General features: G+C 38.9%; 1 protein-coding gene across 4 annotated transcripts; it reads right to left on the bottom strand.

Moving 5' to 3' along the window:
• Positions 1-11,532: 11,532 nt before the first annotated feature.
• On the bottom strand, positions 11,533-16,579 carry LOC5578103 (regulator of microtubule dynamics protein 1). Of its 4 annotated transcripts, XM_021849958.1 has the most exons (5): positions 16,466-16,579; positions 16,120-16,369; positions 15,907-16,037; positions 15,498-15,750; positions 11,533-12,257 (listed from the first exon to the last, which is right to left on the bottom strand). In XM_021849958.1, the coding sequence occupies exons 2-5, from the start codon at positions 16,306-16,308 to the stop codon at positions 11,661-11,663; spliced, it is 1,170 nt and encodes a 389-aa protein (XP_021705650.1). In that variant the 5' UTR covers positions 16,309-16,369; positions 16,466-16,579; the 3' UTR covers positions 11,533-11,660. The 4 variants fall into 4 exon arrangements, with proteins under 4 accessions (XP_021705650.1, XP_001656799.2, XP_021705652.1 ...); XM_001656749.2 differs by lacking the exon at positions 15,907-16,037 and having other exon boundaries at positions 15,498-15,755; positions 16,120-16,564; XM_021849960.1 differs by lacking the exons at positions 15,907-16,037; positions 16,466-16,579 and having other exon boundaries at positions 16,120-16,243.
• Positions 16,580-21,379: the final 4,800 nt, after the last annotated feature.

Below are 21,379 nucleotides of genomic sequence, written 5' to 3'. Positions count from 1 at the left end.
TCCGGCTTTTGTTTCAGTAATGAATGCCTTTGGGGGATAAAAGGTTGTAGGTGCGACCTCTCACCCGACGAAAGAATGGGTCTGGTTTACAATCCCTTTCAATTCACAATCTAATCTACACAAGTGGTGTGGAATCTGGGGTTGGAAAAGTTGTCTGATATCTTGATTTACTACGCGTCAATTATCTATCACTTTACTAGTAGATAAGGAACCTTAACGTGGAACCGCTTTATTATTTGTTTGTTTGTTTTTTTTTTCAGCTTGTTTATCATCAATCTAAATTTACTATATCAATCCATCGCATCTCTGACACGTTGTTTTGGTCTACCCTTTCTAATTTAAAATTCATATTGTTTTACATAAATTAATTCCAATGGGTATAATTACAGTGCATTTTCGTTTGTTATATTTATTTTACATTTATCAATCGAAGTTGTTTGCTGGTCATTAGGGAGAACTGATGTTATCTACATATGTTACGTAAGTAACAATAGTTCTTCCAATAGTTCAATACTCCATTTCAAGGGATTGAGAATTCAATCACACGTAATTATGGTTACATAACTTATATATCCACAAAAAATATGTTGCGCATAAATGTTCTTCGAGAGGTATAAACAATCATGAAAAATTTCAAAAATATTGAAAATCAGGTTTTTGGTTTGGAATTTTGCATCCGATGAGCAAGGCTCATTGTAAATGAATCCAATTCTTTAATATACCATGACCCCACAGTTATGGATCAAATAGTGTGGAGTCCAACCTATAAAATTCAATAAAACGACATGGAAAACGTAAAATTGTAATTTAAAAGCACGAATTGCATCGTTTCAAATTGGAACTTCGGTTAGTAAACTGTTTTGAGTGCAATATTTACATAGGATTGCATAAAAATTAAAAATTGTATCGGTTTCTGAAAATCATATTATGGATCAATTTTCATATTATGGATCAAATTGTGACATATTATGGATCAGTGTGCAAAATCAAGAGATTTTTAACTCAATGCATCTGTATTCCGTGATTTGGCGAAAGTTATCAATATGTCACATATTACTGCAAAAAATAGCAGTGTTAGAGCTGGAAACAAGGGTAAAATGCCATTTTTGTTGTGATACTGCATTGTACTAAGTGAGACATGTACTGTTTTCGCTCCACACCAAGTTTTCCACCCATTTTTGTATGCTAAAAAAATTAAATTTACAAACCTTGTTGTTTTATTAGTTTTATCCTTAGTGCTATTGTCTGAAAATGTTGAATCCAATGCTTAAAATGGCAGAAATCTACATTATTTGGAAGTGATCCATAACCGTGGTAAACAATCATTTCCTGGTCCATATTATGGATCACTAGTTAGAAGTGCTAATATTCGGTATTTAGAATCGAACAATCGAGAAAAATGTTTAACAGAGATGAATTCATACTAAATCGAAACGAACGAGCATGATTTATAGTATAACATTTGAATTTTACCACCTGGGGGGGCTTATGAATGCTGACGGCACTTCTTACAGAAAACGACCATATAATGATAGCTGTGTGGTACCAACTAAACATTTGTTAAATACACCTTTATTTAGCGGTTGAATGTTGTGCTTAACATTACAAATGGTAGAAGACAAATAGTATAACATGGGAAAAATATGTTTTACGTCAACGCTTATGTTTTGAGCGAGTTATTCGATGTTGAACGTCAAAGTGATCCGTCACTGTGGGCGATCCGTAACTGTGTGGGCATGGTATATTACAAAAAAACACCAGTTGACGGACCATTTTTCCAGGGGGGAGCATATTGCCTGGGATGTTTTGAAACGTCCAGATTTGAACCGTCCACAGAAAACATATTGTACCATTTTTAGAAGAGAAAGCTGCATGCATAGTATGACCAACTAAACAAAAACACATCAACGTTAAAATTATAGAAGTAATGTATTTTATGTTGCGAAGGAGCAGTTTTTCCTCAGGGAGGGGCTTATTATATCTTTTTACCCTACTATCAAAAGATATCAGATTTCATATATCCATATGCCCTTGACTGTTAATCTCTGAAATAATTGTAAACAGCTTTGTTTTTTCTGATTTGTGATGAAACATGGCCTAAAACATTTTGTATCGTTCTGTATTAGTAAAAACAAAGTATTATATCTTTATATTAAGTGCTGGCTTCAAAATCTAATTATTACTGTAAATTCGGATGACACTTATCAGTAATAAATGTAACGATTCGTGACATAAATCGTTATATTACACCATTGCATTTCCTATCAATGCAGTCCCAATATCAATGAGTAATTCTCACTGAAACCGGCCCATTATTTAAACTTGGTCTTTAACCTTCCGTCAGTCGCTTAAAAACTAGTAACACCAGCGCACATTGGTCCCAAAGCCATAACTAGGAAGACAAAAATGATTGCGCCTAAACTGTCAATTTTAGATATATGGTGTCTTCGGCAAAGTTTCTCCATATTTTTCAGTCATAGGAAATTATGGTGGCCCACATTGTTTACGAGATCAGAATATAAGTACATGACACTGAAGACGGCCTTACAGTTGAGGTATCTGTCAAAAGATACAAACTCCAGTGGAATCAAATGGTATAGTACTAAATTCGGTTTTTTATCTACTTATAGGTATTCCACTAAACAGCTCGAAGATTTATTATCATCAGAATATAAGCTTTTTTACTGACGCATTTAGGCTTACACAATGCTCTACAATAATTTAGAAAAACCAATCTGCAGCAACTTTGCCCAAAAACCCAAATTTCTATCTCTTATGGTTCGAAAAATTATCGTATGGTTTATACGATAACTTTTCGCAAAAACTTTGTTCGCCCACTTTTGGAACTTTTGGTTGCGCAACTTTTTGCCGAATAAACTACTGTTCTATCTCTTATGGTTACAGAGCTATCAAAAATTTTCTTGGAAAAAATGTTGTTTTCGAATGCCGATATCTCTGAAAGGCGCCAACGGATTCTCAATCTTTTGTCGTCATTAGAAAGAATAGCTTTTTCTCTGTTTTTGGTGAAAAAAGCATGAGGACGGATTTTATTTGAAAAGATTAACGAAATGTTGAAAGAAATGTGATTTTAAACGAAATTCGTCCATAACTTGAAAAATAATAGAGATAGCTCTTTGTGCAAAATAACTGTATGTAAAGTAATATAAAATTTAATATACATGTACCGTACACCCCCGTTAATTTTAACGGTACCTGATGCAAACCATCGGGGTTCATTTTTAATTGGAACATCTAGTAATCCTAGAAACGGGTGTCTGGTTACCCATTTGGCTATTTTGTTTTGATTCTGCGTTCCGTTTCGCAGAGTTCCATTTCACTTCACTCCGTTCCAATTGTTAAATGACGTTTGAACCATTTTTAATCTGAACGATGTGCAAATTAGCGGGGTACAAATTAAAAAGTGTTCAGATTAAATGTGTCAAACCAACGGGGGTACCCGGTATTGGTATAAGATCGATCAAAGTAAGCGGAATCTAAGATGTTGGGGGTAGGAAAATTATTTGCTGAAACAGTTTTAAAGTGATCGCCGCCTACCTTCTGGTTTGTTACCTTGGCATTTGGAACTTATATCTGGCTTTTGGAACTTATATCCGGCTCTTGTACAAGATTCATGCATTTTTCAACAGGCGAATGCTACCCTAACTTATTCGTTGTGGCAGATTTAATGGATTGAATTGATTTGAATGGGTTAAATCAGATGCCCAGATAGGATGATTGTAGATACTTCTGTATTTCTATGAGAGGATATCACGGGAGGTAAGGTTTTGTTAGTTTGAAGGAATTCGTCAAATAATACGTTTTGTTATCGTCTAGGGTTGTTAATATAAGAAACGGGACTGGTATTGTACGCATGACCTTCTCTCAACTCAAGTCAACTCTCCATAACTCGATATCGAAGGGACCATCGAGATAGGGAGGTATCGAGTTACTGAACACAAAACCAGAGCAAATGCGGTTCAAGGGACCATCGAGGTAGCCATGAAAACCAACTTTCACTATAGTTCTCTAACTCGATATCGAGATACATAACATCGAGTAAGGGGAGATTAACTGTATTTATAACCGACTACGTCGATAAGCTGGACTACATTTATATCGCGTGAAGTAAGGCTGATGCAAATATTAATTTTCTTTTATGTCCGAGACCACTTGGAAGGTACGAGGGGGGGGGGAGATAAAAATAAAAATGAAAAAACCGGATCATTATTTTACCTGGTTTTTACTTTAAAAATTAAAAAAAAACCTAACTGATGTCAAAATAAATGATGAATCTTTTTTTTTCTCCCCTTTAAAATTTTCGGGGGGGGGGGGTCTGACATAAAGAAAAATTAATATTTGTATCAGCCTAAAAAGACTTTGTTTATGGGTTATTGTCAGCTGTCAGCAAGGATCCAAGGTAGGCGAACTCGTCGACCACCTCGTATCCCCGTCTATCGTAACACAACTACCTAGGCGAGCCCTGTCACTCTCAGCCCCACCAGCTAGCATGTACTTTGTCTTGGCCGCATTCACCACCAGTCCAACTTTTGCTGCCTCGCGTTTTAAGGCGGGTGTACAGGTCTGCCACCTTTTCAAATGTTCTGCCGATAATGTCCATATCATCCGCGAAGCAAACAAATTGACTGGATCTCGTAAAAATCGTACCCCGGCTGTTGAGCCCGGCTCTCCGCATAACACCTTCTAGCGCAATATTGAAAAACAGGCACGGAAGTCCATTACCTTGTAGTCCTCGGCGGGATACAAACGAACTGGAGTGTTGGCCTGAAACCTTCACACAATTTTGCATACCATCCATCGTCGCTCTTATCAGTCGTTAGCTTCCCGGGAAAGCTGTGCTCGTCCATGATTTTCCATATCTCTTCGCGGTTGATAGGGTAAATGGGGGTAAAATGCGCCCTGTAAGGAAGGAAGCGTTTTTAACTATGAAGAACATTATTATAAGCCTTTTTTTATTCATTATCTCATAGACAAACATGTTTTCTATCAAATAGTAGAAACATCTATCCATTTTCTTTTTTCTGGAGTTAATAAATCAATTTTTATAAAATTCTTGCTTATCTGCATTTTTATTTTTTGCGGGGTAAAACGCGCCACCTGATCTCGGCGTTAGTCGTTCGCGCGCACGCATGCGCAATCATGCTTGCAAATACGTTGCATACATAAGGGCGTTTAATCAGATGTTATTGTTCGATTATAGTATACATGCTGATTCGAAAAATGTGCATTTGTAAGGTTCAAATTGGCACGTAACTACAGCTTGGCATTACGTTTGTTGGAATTTGAATTCAAACGGCTGTTTTTGTGTTATGAAATAGGTGTGGTCGTTTTGTCCCACGAGTTGATTAAAGTTCAAGTCCTTCAATACGCTTTTTAAGGATAGATTCAACACTTTTTTTGCATGGAATACAAACTATGGGAGTGCACAAGTCGATTCTCGGTGATAGTTTCAAAAATTTTGTTGTTTTTCGGCCTGAAAAATGGCCTAGAAAATAACACAAAATTACAACGAAAACAGCGAAAAACGTTTTTTCGAGTTTTTCACGATTTAAACCAGGAAAACACTTAAAAATATATATAGAGAAGCATTTTAATACATTTTTCATTATCTCGGGTGAAAAACAACGTCCAAAAGCACGTAGTTCGTTCAAAACAAGGGTGGCGCGTTTTACCCCAACGGCGCATTTTACACCCAGTTCCCCTACTATCGTATGCCGCCTTGAAATCGATTTAAAGGTGATGCGTTGCGACCTGGTATTCACGACATTTTTGGAGGATTTGCCGTACAGTAAAGATCTGGTCCATTGTCGTTCGGCCGTCAACGAAGCCGGTTTGATAACTTCCCACGAACTCGTTTACTACAGGTGACAGACGACGGAAGATGATCTGGGATAATACTTTGTAGGCCACATTTAGAATGGAGATCGCTCGAAAGTTCTCACAATCTAACTTGTCGCCTTTCTTGTAGATGGGGCATATTACCCATTCCTTCCACTCCTCCTGTAGCTGTTCTGTTTCCCAGCTGATAGGCACAGCTGGTGCAGACAAATGGCCAGCCTCTCCGGGCCAATCTTTATGAGTTCAGCTCCGATACAATCCTTACCAGCAGCTTTATTGTTCTTGAGCTGGTGAATGGCATCCTTAACCTCCCTCAAAGTGGAGGCTGGTTGGTTTCCATCGCCCGCAGTACTGACGAAGGCATTTTCTCCGTTGTCCCGTCCTTCATTGCCTGTGCTTTCAGCGCCATTCAGGTGTTCGTCGAAGTGCTGCTTCCACCTTTCGATCACCGTCCGTCAAAATGCTCTTATCCTTATCCCTGCACATCTCAGCTCGCGGCACGAAGCCGTAGCGGGATGCTTTGAGCTTCTGATAGAACTTACGTGTTACTTGGGACCGGCACAGCTGTTCCATCTCCTCACACTCCGTCTCCTTAAGGCGGCGTTTTTCCTCTCCCGGAAGAGGCGGATCTGCTGCTGCCGGTTCCGTCTATAACGCTCCACGTTTTGCCGGGTTCCTTGCTGCAGCATGACCGTCCGCGCTGCATTCTTCTCCTCCAAAATCTGCCTACATTTCTCGTCGAACCAATCGTTCCGTCGACTCCGTCCCACGTACCCCGCCGTTGCTCTCAGCTGCATCGTTGATGGCTGCTTTTACTGTTCTCCAGTAAAAGCTGGACCTGGCTGTTTGGGCACGTCAGGAGTTAATCATCAATGTTAACTTCCTTTTCCCGATCAGCCTATATAGCCGCGTAGTGTCGGTAGCGGTTGTTTCAACTGGCTAAGAATTAACACTACGGACTGCCTGTTCCGGTGGTAAAAGTCCACCTCACAGGTGACCCCTAATTCATACGGCTTTAAGCTTACCGTGCCTAAGAATGAATGGTTAGGGGGGTCTAAATAAAACCTAGCCGCAAACGGAGCCTGTGGAGTTCCTGGGTGCCCTCTACAGTAATATGCCCTTCCTGTGCTACCCGGAGCAATGGTGCAGGTGACCTTGTGTTTCTCCGAGATAATCGGCTGCACTTCTTCAGTCTCAAGCCTGAGGCTAAATAAGGGTGGGATTATTAATACATTGTAATTTAGTTTAAATTTTCACCTACATGGTTTCGCATTATGCGTTTTACGCAGCGTATTATGTGCTTTTCGCCTTTGGCGACTTTTAAAAGATACCGATCTGGTTTTTGTTCGCTGCTGATCTTTTTCGTTCTGAGATGGCGAAAAGCTTAATCCTGCCTAGTTTGGGTAGTGGCTACGGCTAGGATAGCTTAGTTAGATCAATCTCCAGCATAAAATGTCAGCAACGATCAATCTTTGTAGACTCATGCAAATGGTACAGCTCAAGTGGCACTAGTTCAAAAACCTTACTTTTGTGAACTTTTATCTAGGTAACCTAGTGGACCCAGTTTTTGCTACTTTCAGAAAAATGAAATGGCATACTCCCGTGCCATGCCTCGTGCATGCGTGCTCGTAAATAGCGCTGACGTCGCTACACTCATTTCTGAGTTAACAACCAGAGATGTATGTGCTGTCACAATTGATATATCTGTATGTGACCTCAATAGGAAACCTCAACCGGAAAATTCCGTATTTATACGTCTTTCGTTTTTTGGTGTATTTACCACATGATGAACCATCCCCAATGGATGATTTCAAACGAGTTGTCGTTCACTGCCTATGAAAAAGCCTTCTGCTGATTGTGTGCAGTGATGCTGATATTCATCACATCATCTGGAGCAGCTCAGATATCAATTTGAGAAGCTCCAGTCTGATGGAATGCTTAAGTAGTTCAAATCTTGGATTACTTATTGTAGGAAATCGCCTACATCTCTATATGAACATATGAATGTAAATTCGCAGACTTTGCGTATTTTATACTCCACAAACTGTTAATTGGTTGTGACCAATTTTCATGGATTTTCTCCGTCCAATGGAAATCCTAGTGATTTGGATGTTTCCACTTCCGGTGAATTGGGACACAATTGTCCTTGCTTCGAGTGATCTCAAAATTGCTTGTCACTTTGCTTATAGGAAATGTTTCTCACAACTCCCTTCGCGGGACGAGTGGACGTCTGTACATTACTGAGCCACCCCAAAGGTGGCTAAGTATTTAACAAATCTGTCAAAGCAGAATTGCAGTCGCTTGGTTACAACCTTAACTGGCCACTGCCGACTCAACTATCACATGACAAATATTCAGTGTGTTGATACATTTGTGTGTTATAGTTGTGATTCCGATTATGGAACTTCTTATCACCTGATATGTAACTGTCAAGTTCTCGCGTAATTGCGATTCCAATTACTTGGTAAACACTTATTAAGTGAAACTGATTTCAGTAACCTGAATCTTCATGACCTTCTGTTATTCTTAACCCGCTGTGGTAATGAGCTATAGGCTCTCTTCGCGCTCATGCGTTTTGCAGCGCTCTTTTTAGGGCGCTGTTCGAACCATTCGAGCTACATGCTCTCATTTCGCTTATGCGATCTTCCCTCTTCAAGGGACCCCACTCCTATTTCCTCCCATCTTCCCCTTCCCTTTCCTCTCCCATCGGGTAGATGATGAAATAGGCTCAAATATGGCGATGGCACAAATCTCCCAGATGGAGGGGAACGTGCCTTTGGAGCCGGCCTTCTGATACCTGATACCTGTCGCCTTTCTTGTAGATGGGGCATATTACCCATTCCTTCCACTCCTCCTGTAGCTGTTCTGTTTCCCAGCTGATAGGCACAGCTGGTGCAGACAAATGGCCAGCCTCTCCGGGCCAATCTTTATGAGTTCAGCTCCGATACAATCCTTACCAGCAGCTTTATTGTTCTTGAGCTGGTGAATGGCATCCTTAACCTCCCTCAAAGTGGAGGCTGGTTGGTTTCCATCGCCCGCAGTACTGACGAAGGCATTTTCTCCGTTGTCCCGTCCTTCATTGCCTGTGCTTTCAGCGCCATTCAGGTGTTCGTCGAAGTGCTGCTTCCACCTTTCGATCACCGTCCGTCAAAATGCTCTTATCCTTATCCCTGCACATCTCAGCTCGCGGCACGAAGCCGTAGCGGGATGCTTTGAGCTTCTGATAGAACTTACGTGTTACTTGGGACCGGCACAGCTGTTCCATCTCCTCACACTCCGTCTCCTTAAGGCGGCGTTTTTCCTCTCCCGGAAGAGGCGGATCTGCTGCTGCCGGTTCCGTCTATAACGCTCCACGTTTTGCCGGGTTCCTTGCTGCAGCATGACCGTCCGCGCTGCATTCTTCTCCTCCAAAATCTGCCTACATTTCTCGTCGAACCAATCGTTCCGTCGACTCCGTCCCACGTACCCCGCCGTTGCTCTCAGCTGCATCGTTGATGGCTGCTTTTACTGTTCTCCAGCAGTCCTCAAGAGGGTTCATCCAGCTCACCCTCTTCCAATAATGCAGCTTCGAGGTGCTGCGCGTATGCAGCTGCGACAACCGATTGCTTAAGCCGCTCTAGGTCGTACCGTGGCGGCCGTCGGTACCGTACGTTGTTAACGACGGAGAGTTTTGGGCGCAGTTTAACGGTTTAACCATCACCAGATAGTGTTCAGAGTCGATGTTAGCGCCACAATAAACATCATTAAGGCCCAAGTAAAAATGGTGCAAAAGTCAGAACTGAAAAAGCTGTTTTCTCTTTTTAAATAGAAAAATCGAAGAAAATAAAAACACACAGCTTTTTTATTTACCAAATAAAAAGGCTGTGTGTTTTTATTTTCATTAATTTGTAGTTTTAAAAGGAGAAAACTGTTTTTTTTTCAGTTCTGACTTTTCTGTCATTTTCTCTTGCGCCTTAAGGTATATGTATCGTGCAAAACTTTGCTGTCACCTGCATTGCATGGAAATAATGTTTGAATGTAAATAATCGATCATTAATCATTGGTATGAGGTTTTATGGCATTTTTGTGTTTTAAGGCCGCACGGGACGTCATCATAATCGCCCTATCCATTTCAAGAAGCAAATCCCAAGAACCACTCCATATATCGATGCAAAAATGTATCACTATGATTCTATATATGTAGTGCACAACCCGATAAATTTTCAGCTTCATCGGTTCACTAAAACTCGAGATTTGCTTCCACAAAGTTTTGATGATTATTGTTAGAGTGAGACGAAAGATAGGGAAAATAACACGGTCTCCCGTGTCCCCTTAAGTAAGTTCTTGTTACCCTCAACTTTTACACTCAAGTGACTGATATGTTTATATTAAATACTTTTCAAATTTTACGTTTTTCTGCAATATACATAAATGCTCTTCAAATAGTATAAGACTACGATGCTGATGCCGCATTGTCCCAATGCTGAGAAAATTAGCTACACTCCCTTGCAAAAGTATTAGTTCGCCCCCTCAAAAACATACACAAGTGCGGAAGGGCTGAAAGTCTGGATAATAAAGACAATTCATTCATTCACACAAGTGTTTTGTCCATAACTCTGTGATAACACGCCTAATTGAAGCTCTCTATAGCGCATTCGAAAGACAATGGATTAGCGTAGTGAGTGCAAGAAAACATATCTTATTTATATAATCAAGGTATAACTAACTTGAAAAAGTGCCTTTGATTTAACACAAGCTTCAATATTCCGAATTCACAGACCACATTAATAGGTAATGTGGTAAACGAAGTCCGCGAAACCTCAAATGTACACAAATTCCATTTGCGTAGTATTACGTAAATGGAAGTTACGTAATGAATTATGCCCAGAAAAGTATTCAAATATTCTAGACCGCTATGATATATTAATCGTATCCCACTCTAATAAACATCTTCCCTAAGCCCTTTCATAATCCAGTTAAGTCCCAGACATGAGTCACATTATCGAAGTTAATAAAAATTATTATCATGATCAATGTACTTCTATCTAATTATCAACTGTGAGATCTGATTTGTATCGTATGAATACATAACGCGAACGGGCACCTGGAAGTATGAATTCATGACATACAAAGTAACGGTGATCAATTCAGAACACATGAGATTGCCGCTTTCAAGCGCCACAAAAACTCCTCAGACGTCAGAAAACGTCGATTTGTCGATGCTTCTTCATAGGGTTCATCCATACAGTACGGCACATTTCTAGGGGAGAGTGAGGTCTTCCAAATCGTGACATTAGTATAGGAAAAAGCATATCAAAATGCGGCGGGGTTCGAAATTTTACAATTTTTTAGAAGTTTGATATGAATGATCCCTTAATGATTCGATGTTCGTGGCTACTCGTCGTAGCACACAGGTGCGAGAAGGTATGCCCAAACAATTTGCACATTTAGATATTTATTTACAACCGATTCCGATGTACGATTAGCCAAAACCAGCCGTCAGTCGTGCGACTAATTTGGTAGGCGACCGCGTAACTCAAGCGGTGAAATAAGTGCGCTCGGGAATGAGCAATTAGTTTTTTCTTCATCTTAGCCAAATGTGGAATCGTGCCTTCTCAGTGCGAATTATGTACGTTAGCTCAGCTTTGTTTGTTGTGCCAAGGGAATTATCGCTTCTTTCGCAATCGAAACAATCAATCGATCATACCAGAAATCTATTTATTACTTTTTTCACATAATAATATCGATAACAAAAAATACAAAATATTACATGGTGTCATGACTTGCAAAAACCCTCCATCCATGATCCAGTCCCACCCTTTCTTCTACAATTTCTTCAACAATTTTGCCGCCTCCTCCTTTGCTTGCTTATCGTCTTCGTTCAATACCGTCACGTTTGCAGCCAGCGTGAGAAACTCTTTCGCTTTTCCGTTGTTCTTGAGAGCTTGATACGTTCTGCCCAACATCAGATGATTCATCGAGTAGAAATTTGGCTTGGTTTGCTCTGCCTTTTCGAAGCACTCCAGGGCCTCTTCATAACTTCCCTCTGGTGGGGTGGCAAAAATTGTGGCCACAATTTTCCTCTGATACCACGGCAGGTCGGCCAATCCGTAGTAAAATTGACCCAGGATGTACCAGCTTGTTGCGTCCGTGGGGTTCAACTCCAGCGCACGCTTCATGTGCTTCTTGACGTTCTCCAACTGTGTGACGCGTTCCTTGATACCGTCCAGCCCACTCTTGGCATCCAACAGGATCGAGTACCACTTGTGCGCGGCGAAGTCGTTGTCATTCAGCGCTAGGGCTTCCGTCGCGAACTGGAAGCTTTCGCGGACCATTTCCTCCTTCTTGGGGCTGGGAGTGCTTTTCGAGAGGTTGAAAAGTGCACGAGCAATGCGCCATTTGATTTCGTACGCTTCAGGATTCTGAGGAAAAGAAAAATATGAAGAAATACGATATGAAATACAGGTTTTTATAGGTGGCCCAGATAGTCGTAGCAGAAAACGCACTGCTAATCAGCAAGACCAAGCTGAGGGTTGTGAGTTCGAATCCCACCGGCCAATGATCTTTCCGTAATGGAAATTTTCTCGACATCCCGAAAATCCTTGAAAATGATCAATTGGCAAAGAAAGCTCTCGGTTAATAACTGTAGAAGTGCTATGAGTCTGAGAGAAATAACCATATGTGTTGAAATTCACGTTAATGAAGTCAAAGAGTATATAGAGACAGGGATGACACACTCCGATTACTTTAACTATTGAATAATTCTTTCCATAATTCATCATCATTTTTTTTCTTAGGTTGTTATTTCTCAACAATGTTTCTGTAGGACAAAACAATTATAATAGAGTTTATCATAATGATAATGCTACAAAATAAGGTGCATGATAATCTTCTAGAAAATTTTTTTTTGGAGAAGGAATCAAGTATTTATTTTTAGAACTTTCTTACGAAATTATATCAACAACTTCTTCAAGGATTTATACATCATTTTTTTAAGATATCTACCGATTGCTGCCAAAGATCCAAAAATTCCTAGAACATATTTTGGAGTGAACTCTATCAGAATTCTTTAGATTTCTACATCATTTTTCGGAAAAAATCATAGTCAAATTCACGAACCCCTGAAGAATTTCTAGTAGATATTCTGTGAATTGTTGGCCACGCCACCGCCACCGTTTCATTTGCGTCAAACAGACCTTCATTTTTGTATGTTTGTATCCACCAAAGGATTTCTTCAGAACAATCTCTATGGAATTACTCGTCGTATTCAATCGAGTATACTTCTATCGATTTATCCAAAGAAACCTTCTAGAAGTTCTTTCATATTCCATATTTTAGGAAATTTATCGATGATTTCTTCCCTTATAGCTTCCCAATTTTTTAATAACTTCTGTAGACGTTTCTCCAGGATTTTCTTCTTACGTTTAAAAAAAACATATTGAATATTTCAACGAAATCATTCTTGGATGCTTCTTGATTTATTTTTTTCATAAATTACTACATGAATTCCTCCACAGATTATGTGTGCTGTTAGAAAACAATCCAGTATATATTTTTTGATTTTCTCTATGAAGGGAGCTTCTTGGGCACTTCAATGATTCACTTTGGAAACTTTGCAATAAAAAGCACTTTAATACGACGCATATTTTGGCTAAGTGTGAGCTCAGTAGCTTTCAAAAAACCCCACTGCCGAAGTGAATTAAATGTACCAAGAATAGGATCCGGCTCCCTATTTCTTCACAAAATCAAAAATATAAAAAAAAATCTTTCTCTGAAAGATTTCGAGATAATAAAACAAATGGTGCAAGTTTCTTTGAAATGCAAAATTGTTTCAATCTTCTGCAAATTCCATCAAACTTTTATTATCAAATAAACAGAAAATAAATCCAAAATAAATATCCGAAGACTTTAGCCCACACAAATGCACTTCTTAAGCGCTAGAGGTTTTGCATGGCTAAACTCTGTTCCTATCCCAGTGTGCATTCATTATGTTCTATGAAAAAAAAAACACTAGAAATAAATAAGTTTTAAAATATAGAAGATTTGTCCTTTAAAAATGTCTAGAAAGTATGGCAAAAAAAGGAGACCGAATAGGTTAAATTCATCAAGGATATCCGTCCGTTTTATCCAACTTGAAGTCGAAAGGGACTAAATACGACAATTGAAAAAAAAAATACAGATAATTCTGTCATTGGATTTAAAATTGTCATAGTTCCATATCAGCTTCTATGAATCATGTCAGTTGTGAGAGATATGCAACAAATTTACCTTGGATGATCAACAAAAAATAGAGAAAGCATGCAGTCAGAGTGGACCAAGTGCTTACAACCATAATTGCGTTTTTTTATAGTTGATTAGAAATTGCAACATACTTTGTGCAGACAAAGCAGATCAAAAGTCAATAAGTTGATTGATAATTGCATATTATTTAATCGATTCCAGAGTCCGATAAGAGCAGGTAGTTATATAATACCTGTATGAATATAGAACCCAACTTATTTGAGCAATATATTTTGGCTTATATTAAAGAATTTTATTTGGTCCACTGCTACTCTGCATATTTCAATATTTATGTTCCTCATGCCTTGAGCCAACATAACTTTATTTCTCAGACTTTAGTAGTGGCACTGATTCCGAAATTGAAGATATCGGTTTTGTATGAATTTACGTTACTGATGTCGAACAATTTTAATAATCTGTTTATCGTTAGGATATGAACCAAGTTTGACTATGCAAGCATTGAATGCTTGTTATTTTACAAGAAATAGTTCATTCAGAGCGAACTAAACAGCTGAACGGTGTTCTTCAGTTTAGCCACGATGGACCAGTGTTTTTTTCATGATTATTACTTTTGACCATATGGATTGCAGGTTTCACAAATATAGGGTGCCGGTACCAATGGTTGTAATGTACCAGTAGATTGGACTATGGAATAAAACGCACATTTTTTTGATAAAAACGACATGTGCTATTTTTGGTGGATAGATCGCCTCTAGTTTAGTCGATTTGCCAAATTTCAGCTTTTTATTTCATCAAAAAGTCATATAAATAATTAAGTTTACGCAAAAAATTTGCTCCCTTGCACCAATAGTTGCCGTCGTGTTCCAGTAGTGGATCAACGGATGGAAGCAGTTTTTAAAATGGATGTATAAAAATGATGAAAAGTCTCAGAGATGTTCTTAATGCTTCATTCGAAAGATATTAGTTGCTGTTCGAAGGGAAAAATGTTAAACCTGTGTAAAAATTTGCCTTTTTGTTCAAAATTCCTTGTATAATTCCCAAACGTCTACTACTGGAGCACTAGCGCAACTACTGGAACACGTGTACCAATAGTGGTTCAAGCGATTTTAAGTTAAAAAATTAGTTTTATCACTCTTTTTATATTTTTCCCATATAGTAGAGGTTGAAATCTTTCTGTTGACGCTAAAAGATTTCTGCTAAGGCTTTTCGTTATTTTGTTATGATTTTTTATAGCTTAGGTAGTCCACTAATGGCACCGGCACCCTATGTGGAAATATTGAACAAAACATATCAAAAGTTCAAAAACTGATGAACTTTTAACTTTTTCTCAAAATGAAATAAAAAAAATCATTTGCTAACGTTGCTCATATGTCATTCGTACACTACACCGTACAAGAAATTGCTATCCATCATCTACTCACCGAACTTTTCATTAGCAAGTCGTAAGCCTCCTGGAAGTTGTTCTCGTCGAACAGCTGATCCGAGTGTTGAATGGTCTCGCTCAGGCTCTTGGTTGCTTCCATTTCGGCCATTTTCTCACCGGCTTCCTTCTCGGTGGTGGAATCTTTCTTCGCTTTACCGGACGAAAACAACGAAAACGACGCAAGAAAGCCAACTCCTACGGTAGCAGTAGTCGATTTTGCGGTACCGGACGATTTTGCTTCGATGGGGCTTCTAATCTAAAACGAATGAATTTCAATCAGATTTGATATCCAGTAGAATCCATGTCAACCGTGTCGTATCAAAAAAGTTTCATTTGTTTTAATTATTGAATGTTTATCTATACTGATAGCACCACTTTTTTATCACAATAAATCTATTTGGCCTTACATGCAATGAAGCTGAGTAAGACAATTGGACTTTGTACCGAGTAGTCTAACGTCGATGAGGTTCACGACAACAGGGGTTGTTGTATCACTTTCAACTATCAAGTGCACTCTGGTCCAAACGAGATTTATATACTTAAATTAATATTAGCAATGCATACTGAAGATCTAAAATAAACAAAGCACCCCCAATAAGGATAAATTCCCCTTTACTCACTTTAGTGGTGCGTTGCACTAGTGCCTGCAGTCTAGAGATGACGTGATTGCACCTTTGTAGTTCTGGTTGTCGCGATCCAAGTCCCAAGTAGTTTCTCCAGCTTTGTGCAACAAGGGGCGATGAGTGTCTTAGTGCGATGGCACTGGCGATCAGTTGTAGCCGCCGAACGTATGAACTTTGAATCACCATACTAGCCAATTAAACAAGGAATACTGACTGGACGATAGACACGCTCTTAGAACCTCAGAAGCTACAAAAGAACACAACAAAAAAATACGTAGATAGACGTTGTTGTCTGGTTGGCTCAGGAGAGAGCGATCTAAAGAAGCAAAACAAATCACGCAACTGGTTGGTTTGAGCGATACTGAAGAAAGCAAACGGTGTTTCATGCCAAGAATATTGAAGCGAACGTAGAAACACGAAATACACGCGACACAAGTGTGGCTGGCACGCAAACTATAGAGCCACGACTGATAACATGTTGTTTGCGTTGCAGTTACGAACACTGAGACGCATTCGATAAATACATGGGCTTCGACATCATTAGCTACTCTAATGGTGCTCAATAAGCCCGCCAACTGCGATCTATCGACAGTTAAATTTATTAATATGTTTTATATTATTTTTAAATCTCATTTAGGGGAAACGCATTAATTTTCGAATCTGTACTAATATTCGACCCATTCATACGATTTTGACCTACTTTGTATGAAAATCCAAAAATTGGCACAGAATTCTTGTAGGTTGAAAATTAGTGCTTTTCCCCTACTAGAAACTGACACCTTATTTTATGACATGGAAGTCAGGTGGTGTCCAACTTAGCCACCTTGAATCAAAGCTCAAATTTATCCATAAAATTGAAACAATAATAATAAGTAATAATCTTAATGATTTTCTAATATCAATCGAAAACTTTAAATCTGAAGTTCGATGCTTAACACATCACAAACAACTCAGATTCCAAGCACTACCTCGACACCAACACCATAGACATGTCTCTTACTCTGCCTGCAAACATGTGCTCAGTTTTGGTAGGTCCAAATCAGCATCAGAAATGCATAAAAGTATTTTAGCATTACGATTTTTTGTCATTTTTGGGCAACGTTATCTGAACATTTGAACTAAAAATTAATAATATATAACATTTAATTTGCCGTAGTAGTACTCGTAAGATATTTTCAATAAAGTTAATCTAACTTAAGCTACCTAAACATTGCTGTTTGCATTTGAGATGCAAATCTTGACTAAACGTCCTTCTTATGCGGTAACACAAAACAATCAAAGGACACCTAGCAACGATGAAAGAAATCACCGCCGCTCTAGCAAGAAAAATCTATCTTTGACACCGCATTTCTTGTGAATAATCTTACCGCATTTGGTGTTACCGCATTTGATATTTGCATTTCAAACGCACACAGCAATACATAAAGCATTATCTTGGTAGTACAGGATTTCAATATTTTTTGCCTAAAATAATTTCGTTCGACATCCGCTCCAAGGCACAGTGGTTCGATTTGTCGGCCAAATCCGCCAACACTTCAATTGAATATACAGTACCACACTGAACTGGTCGAAGAATTATTATTATAATAATTCATGTTTTTTCTTTCCAGGAATTCCTTTAAGGATTATTATAGAAATTTTTGCAGGGATATTTCTACTGAGATATTTCTACTAGCAGATTTCACAAGGAGTTCATATATGAATGTCTCCAGTGATTCCTTCATAGATTCTTCCAGTGAAATCTTTACTTGGATTATAGTATTTATTTCAGGAATTCTTCCAGGAATACTCCGGATTTTTTACGAAGCTTTCTCAAGCGATGTCTAATGGTATTCTTTCTCCAAAAATGCCTCTAAGAAAACCTCAACAAAAAGACTTTCCAGTGGATACGAGTAACTGACACTGAAGAAGACTGCAAGTGGTAGTCGAAATACGCGTGTCTGTCAACGATAAGCATTTAGGAGCGGAATTAAAAAGTACACGGTACTCCATCTACTTTAAAGTTTCTCTATTTCAAAAAAGTTTTTGTTTACATTTGAAAAATTTCTGACGGCTTCAATTTTTGTGTGTAACGAGTTGTAACTGTTGCATGGATGAACCGATTGAATTAAATTAATTTCAGATAAAATAAACACATTTTCTATGTACAAATGGTTGACGCAAGTGCGAAATAGTCCTATCTTTCCAAATGGAATGCGAATTGAGTTGGTCTTTCGATTTAAACTGGGAAATTCGCAGGAAAATGGCCCAGAGGGTCCAAAATATATTGGTTATCCAAGTAGCCTACCATAGAATGTCACCATCAACCATCCAACAAAGGTAAGCAGCAGTATGCGGCGCCGCCATCTTTTCGAATCCAACATGTTCTAAGCAACCGTTGGATACTCAAATGCATTTCAATGCGGATACTTAAATGATCTTGGCTGCTGTCAAATCCATTAGGTGGGATCTAAGACAAGACGTGTCAGGTCGAAGTACAAAAATGAAACCAATTGCCTGTCAAAAAAGACCACTTCTCATTGATCGGTTTGGCAAAGGCCTACTTTCACATCGTTCAGTTGGATTACAACAGCCCAGTAAACACAAACTCGTATGCGATAGCGCATAAGAGTACAAATGTGGAGGCGATATACGTGCATGCGCCATAAGGCTGCGTGCAAGATGGACGTATATCGCCTCCACATTTGTACTCTTATATCCCATCATATACGATGGTGTGTTTACTGGGAGGGCACTTTGTTGCTAGCCTGGCCGTGTTGCTAGTTTCATAAGATAGAGTTTTTATCAAAAGTTTGGAAAATTTCATGAAATCTTTTTGTTTCCAATCCAATCTATTTATATTCGATGTTAAGTTTACCGCATGTGCTCTTACAATGCAAAAATAATTAAAAAATACATGAATGAAAGCAAAATAATGGAAATTGTGTCAATTTTCTCTAAAATTCTTACCGGTTTTGAATATAAACCTGATTTTTAAATAAGCTAGCATCCTCTATTGCACTGTATGAATGAAGCGTGCAAGAAACAACAAAATTATGAATCTTGATCATTGAATATCGTCCCCTTAATGCTACAACTAGATAACTCGAAAATCAAAATTTTGAGATGTGAAAATTTGTAACTATGACCGTTTTACAAGGTGATGGTTATTCGCAGAGAATATGATTGAACAATAAACTTCAAGTTATGTATATTGAATCACACGCTTATGAGCTGTAGATTTTTTTCAGATCTAATTGAGAATAATATTTTGACATAATGAAGTGAAAAATTTCAAATATCGAGTTATCTAGTTGTAGCATCAAGGGGACGATATGTTCACAAGATTTACTTAAAAATGATACTGGTAGCACTGGCTTTTGTATCGTCAAGGTTATCGACTGAAAAACAACAGGGCAGTCTTAGTTGAGCTATCACGTCCTGTCCTAGGGTGGGATTGGGGTTGCCATATACGTGAAGGTAAGGTAGTTTCCTCCATCCACCACCAGAGGGATAAGCTGAACATATTGATGGCCAGATTGGGACAGATAGACGGTAACCAAGATGGACGGTCTAACGGGCACGATTTCACGGAGTCGACACGAATGGCCTGGGTCACTGACCAGGACTTAGACAGTGACCCAGGTTTAATAAGATCACTTGTCTTGTGACCCTCAACCGAATACGATCGTAAATTAGTGATAAAAGTGTTAGTTAATTAGAACACGAAAAGATGCAGAAGAGTTGAGTGAAGTGGAATAGGACAGCAGGTAATCAGGTTCTTCCTCCAAGGCCGCTCTCAACAAACCTAACACCATATTCTGGATTCGTAGAACCCCGCTGTTTTGGACAGAACTTCAGCTGGACGTTCTCAAGTAACTTTTGTTCTACCTTACTCTACCAGGGAAGCAGCTTCAGATTCAAAATTATATATTGAATCCAACAACAGTTAGTCCATATTGGTGCAGCATGTTCGGCTTGAAAATGTGTACGAAGATAAGAAGCTCCTTTTTAGGACGATGTCCTGCTTCTTAGGACGATTTTATGCTAACGACTTGATACAGATATTTTATAAAAGCAAGACCAGTTAAAAAGTCTTCAGATACTTCTAGAATAAATCACAGATTTCTGTGAAATTTCACGGAAATCTCAACAGTAGAAGTTTAGGGAATCGTTCGGTGATACTTTATTTCACCGATCGATATGTGAAGTCAGGCTTGATAGAAACTCCTCTGCGAGGCAAAGAGGAGGCGATTTTGCTGTTTTTCTGAGGAGAAAAAATTTAACTCAAAATTTTCAACACAGATCCTCAAGCAATTCGAGCGACGATTTTTTCTGGTTTTCTCTCTCTCTCGTTGCGATGCTCACCCTTCTCACGCTTCAAAAAAAAACTCTTGTGCTTCCCGCCCGAACAAGCAGCCCTCGGGAACTTGTGATGGCAATCATTATTGATGGAATTTTACTCTGGTGTGTTTTGTGCTGCATCTTCCTCGCTCAATTTTCGTTGTCTCTCTGCATAGCATTTTTCGCTCCCTCGCAGTGTTGTTCAGACTCATTTCCCCGAAAATAACATTTTCTGAACTACGATGCCACGAACTACTACAACCATGCTCTATCCTCCTAAGAAAGAAAAGCAGATGGTTAAGCTTGAGTACTGCACACAAAATCGATCAATTTTGATCCCAGAGAGCCACAATTCAAGTTTCGGTGAAATGAAATGAGTGAGTGAGTGAGTGCGAATCGTTTCACCGAAACTTGAATTGCGGCCCACCGAGATCGAAACTGTCGGATCCCATGTGCAACACTCAAGCCCAACCACCTCCCCCACCATCTCAGGAATACAACGCACTGTTATAACAGTTCATTGCTTCACAATTCGAATTTCGGGGAAATGAGTCTGGTCAACACTGCTCCCTCGCAAAAAGGCAAAGGCAGCACGCTGCTCTAGAGTATGTCACCGAATTCTGATGATGTTGAGGAGAATTATCAAGCCTGCGTGAAGTTGGAAAAAGTGCAGTTGTCAAAAGTATCGAAATGCGGTGATATTTTTACAAATTTCCTTTAATTTTTTTCCAATTTTGGAGCTACTATCGAACGTCAACGATCCATTACAAATATAAGAAGCGTTTCATCTTGTTTCCCTATATATATTATCTACACTAAATTTCACTTTATTACCGTCTTTACCAAACATATAAACTTTATCGAAGTTCGCAATTATAAACATTACCGCCTAATGACTTCACAGATTTTCGGTGTAAATTTCGGTATATGGTAA

The sequence above is a fragment of the Aedes aegypti genome, chromosome 3, assembly GCF_002204515.2.
Source record: "Aedes aegypti strain LVP_AGWG chromosome 3, AaegL5.0 Primary Assembly, whole genome shotgun sequence".
Classification (NCBI taxonomy): domain Eukaryota; kingdom Metazoa; phylum Arthropoda; class Insecta; order Diptera; family Culicidae; genus Aedes; species Aedes aegypti.
The sequence above is the reverse complement of the archived record's forward strand: the minus strand, read 5'-3'. Positions and strand labels throughout refer to the sequence as shown.

Coding starts and splice junctions, on each gene's coding strand:
- LOC5578103 (XM_021849958.1), bottom strand. CDS start 16,308: ATGGTGATTCAAAGTTCATACGTTCGGCGGCTACAACTGATCGCCAGT. Junction 15,751..15,906: donor CTTACTCAGCTTCATTGCAT/GTAAGGCCAAAT, acceptor GTTTTAGATTAG/AAGCCCCATCGAAGCAAAAT. Junction 12,258..15,497: donor ACTTGCTAATGAAAAGTTCG/GTGAGTAGATGA, acceptor TCTTTTCCTCAG/AATCCTGAAGCGTACGAAAT.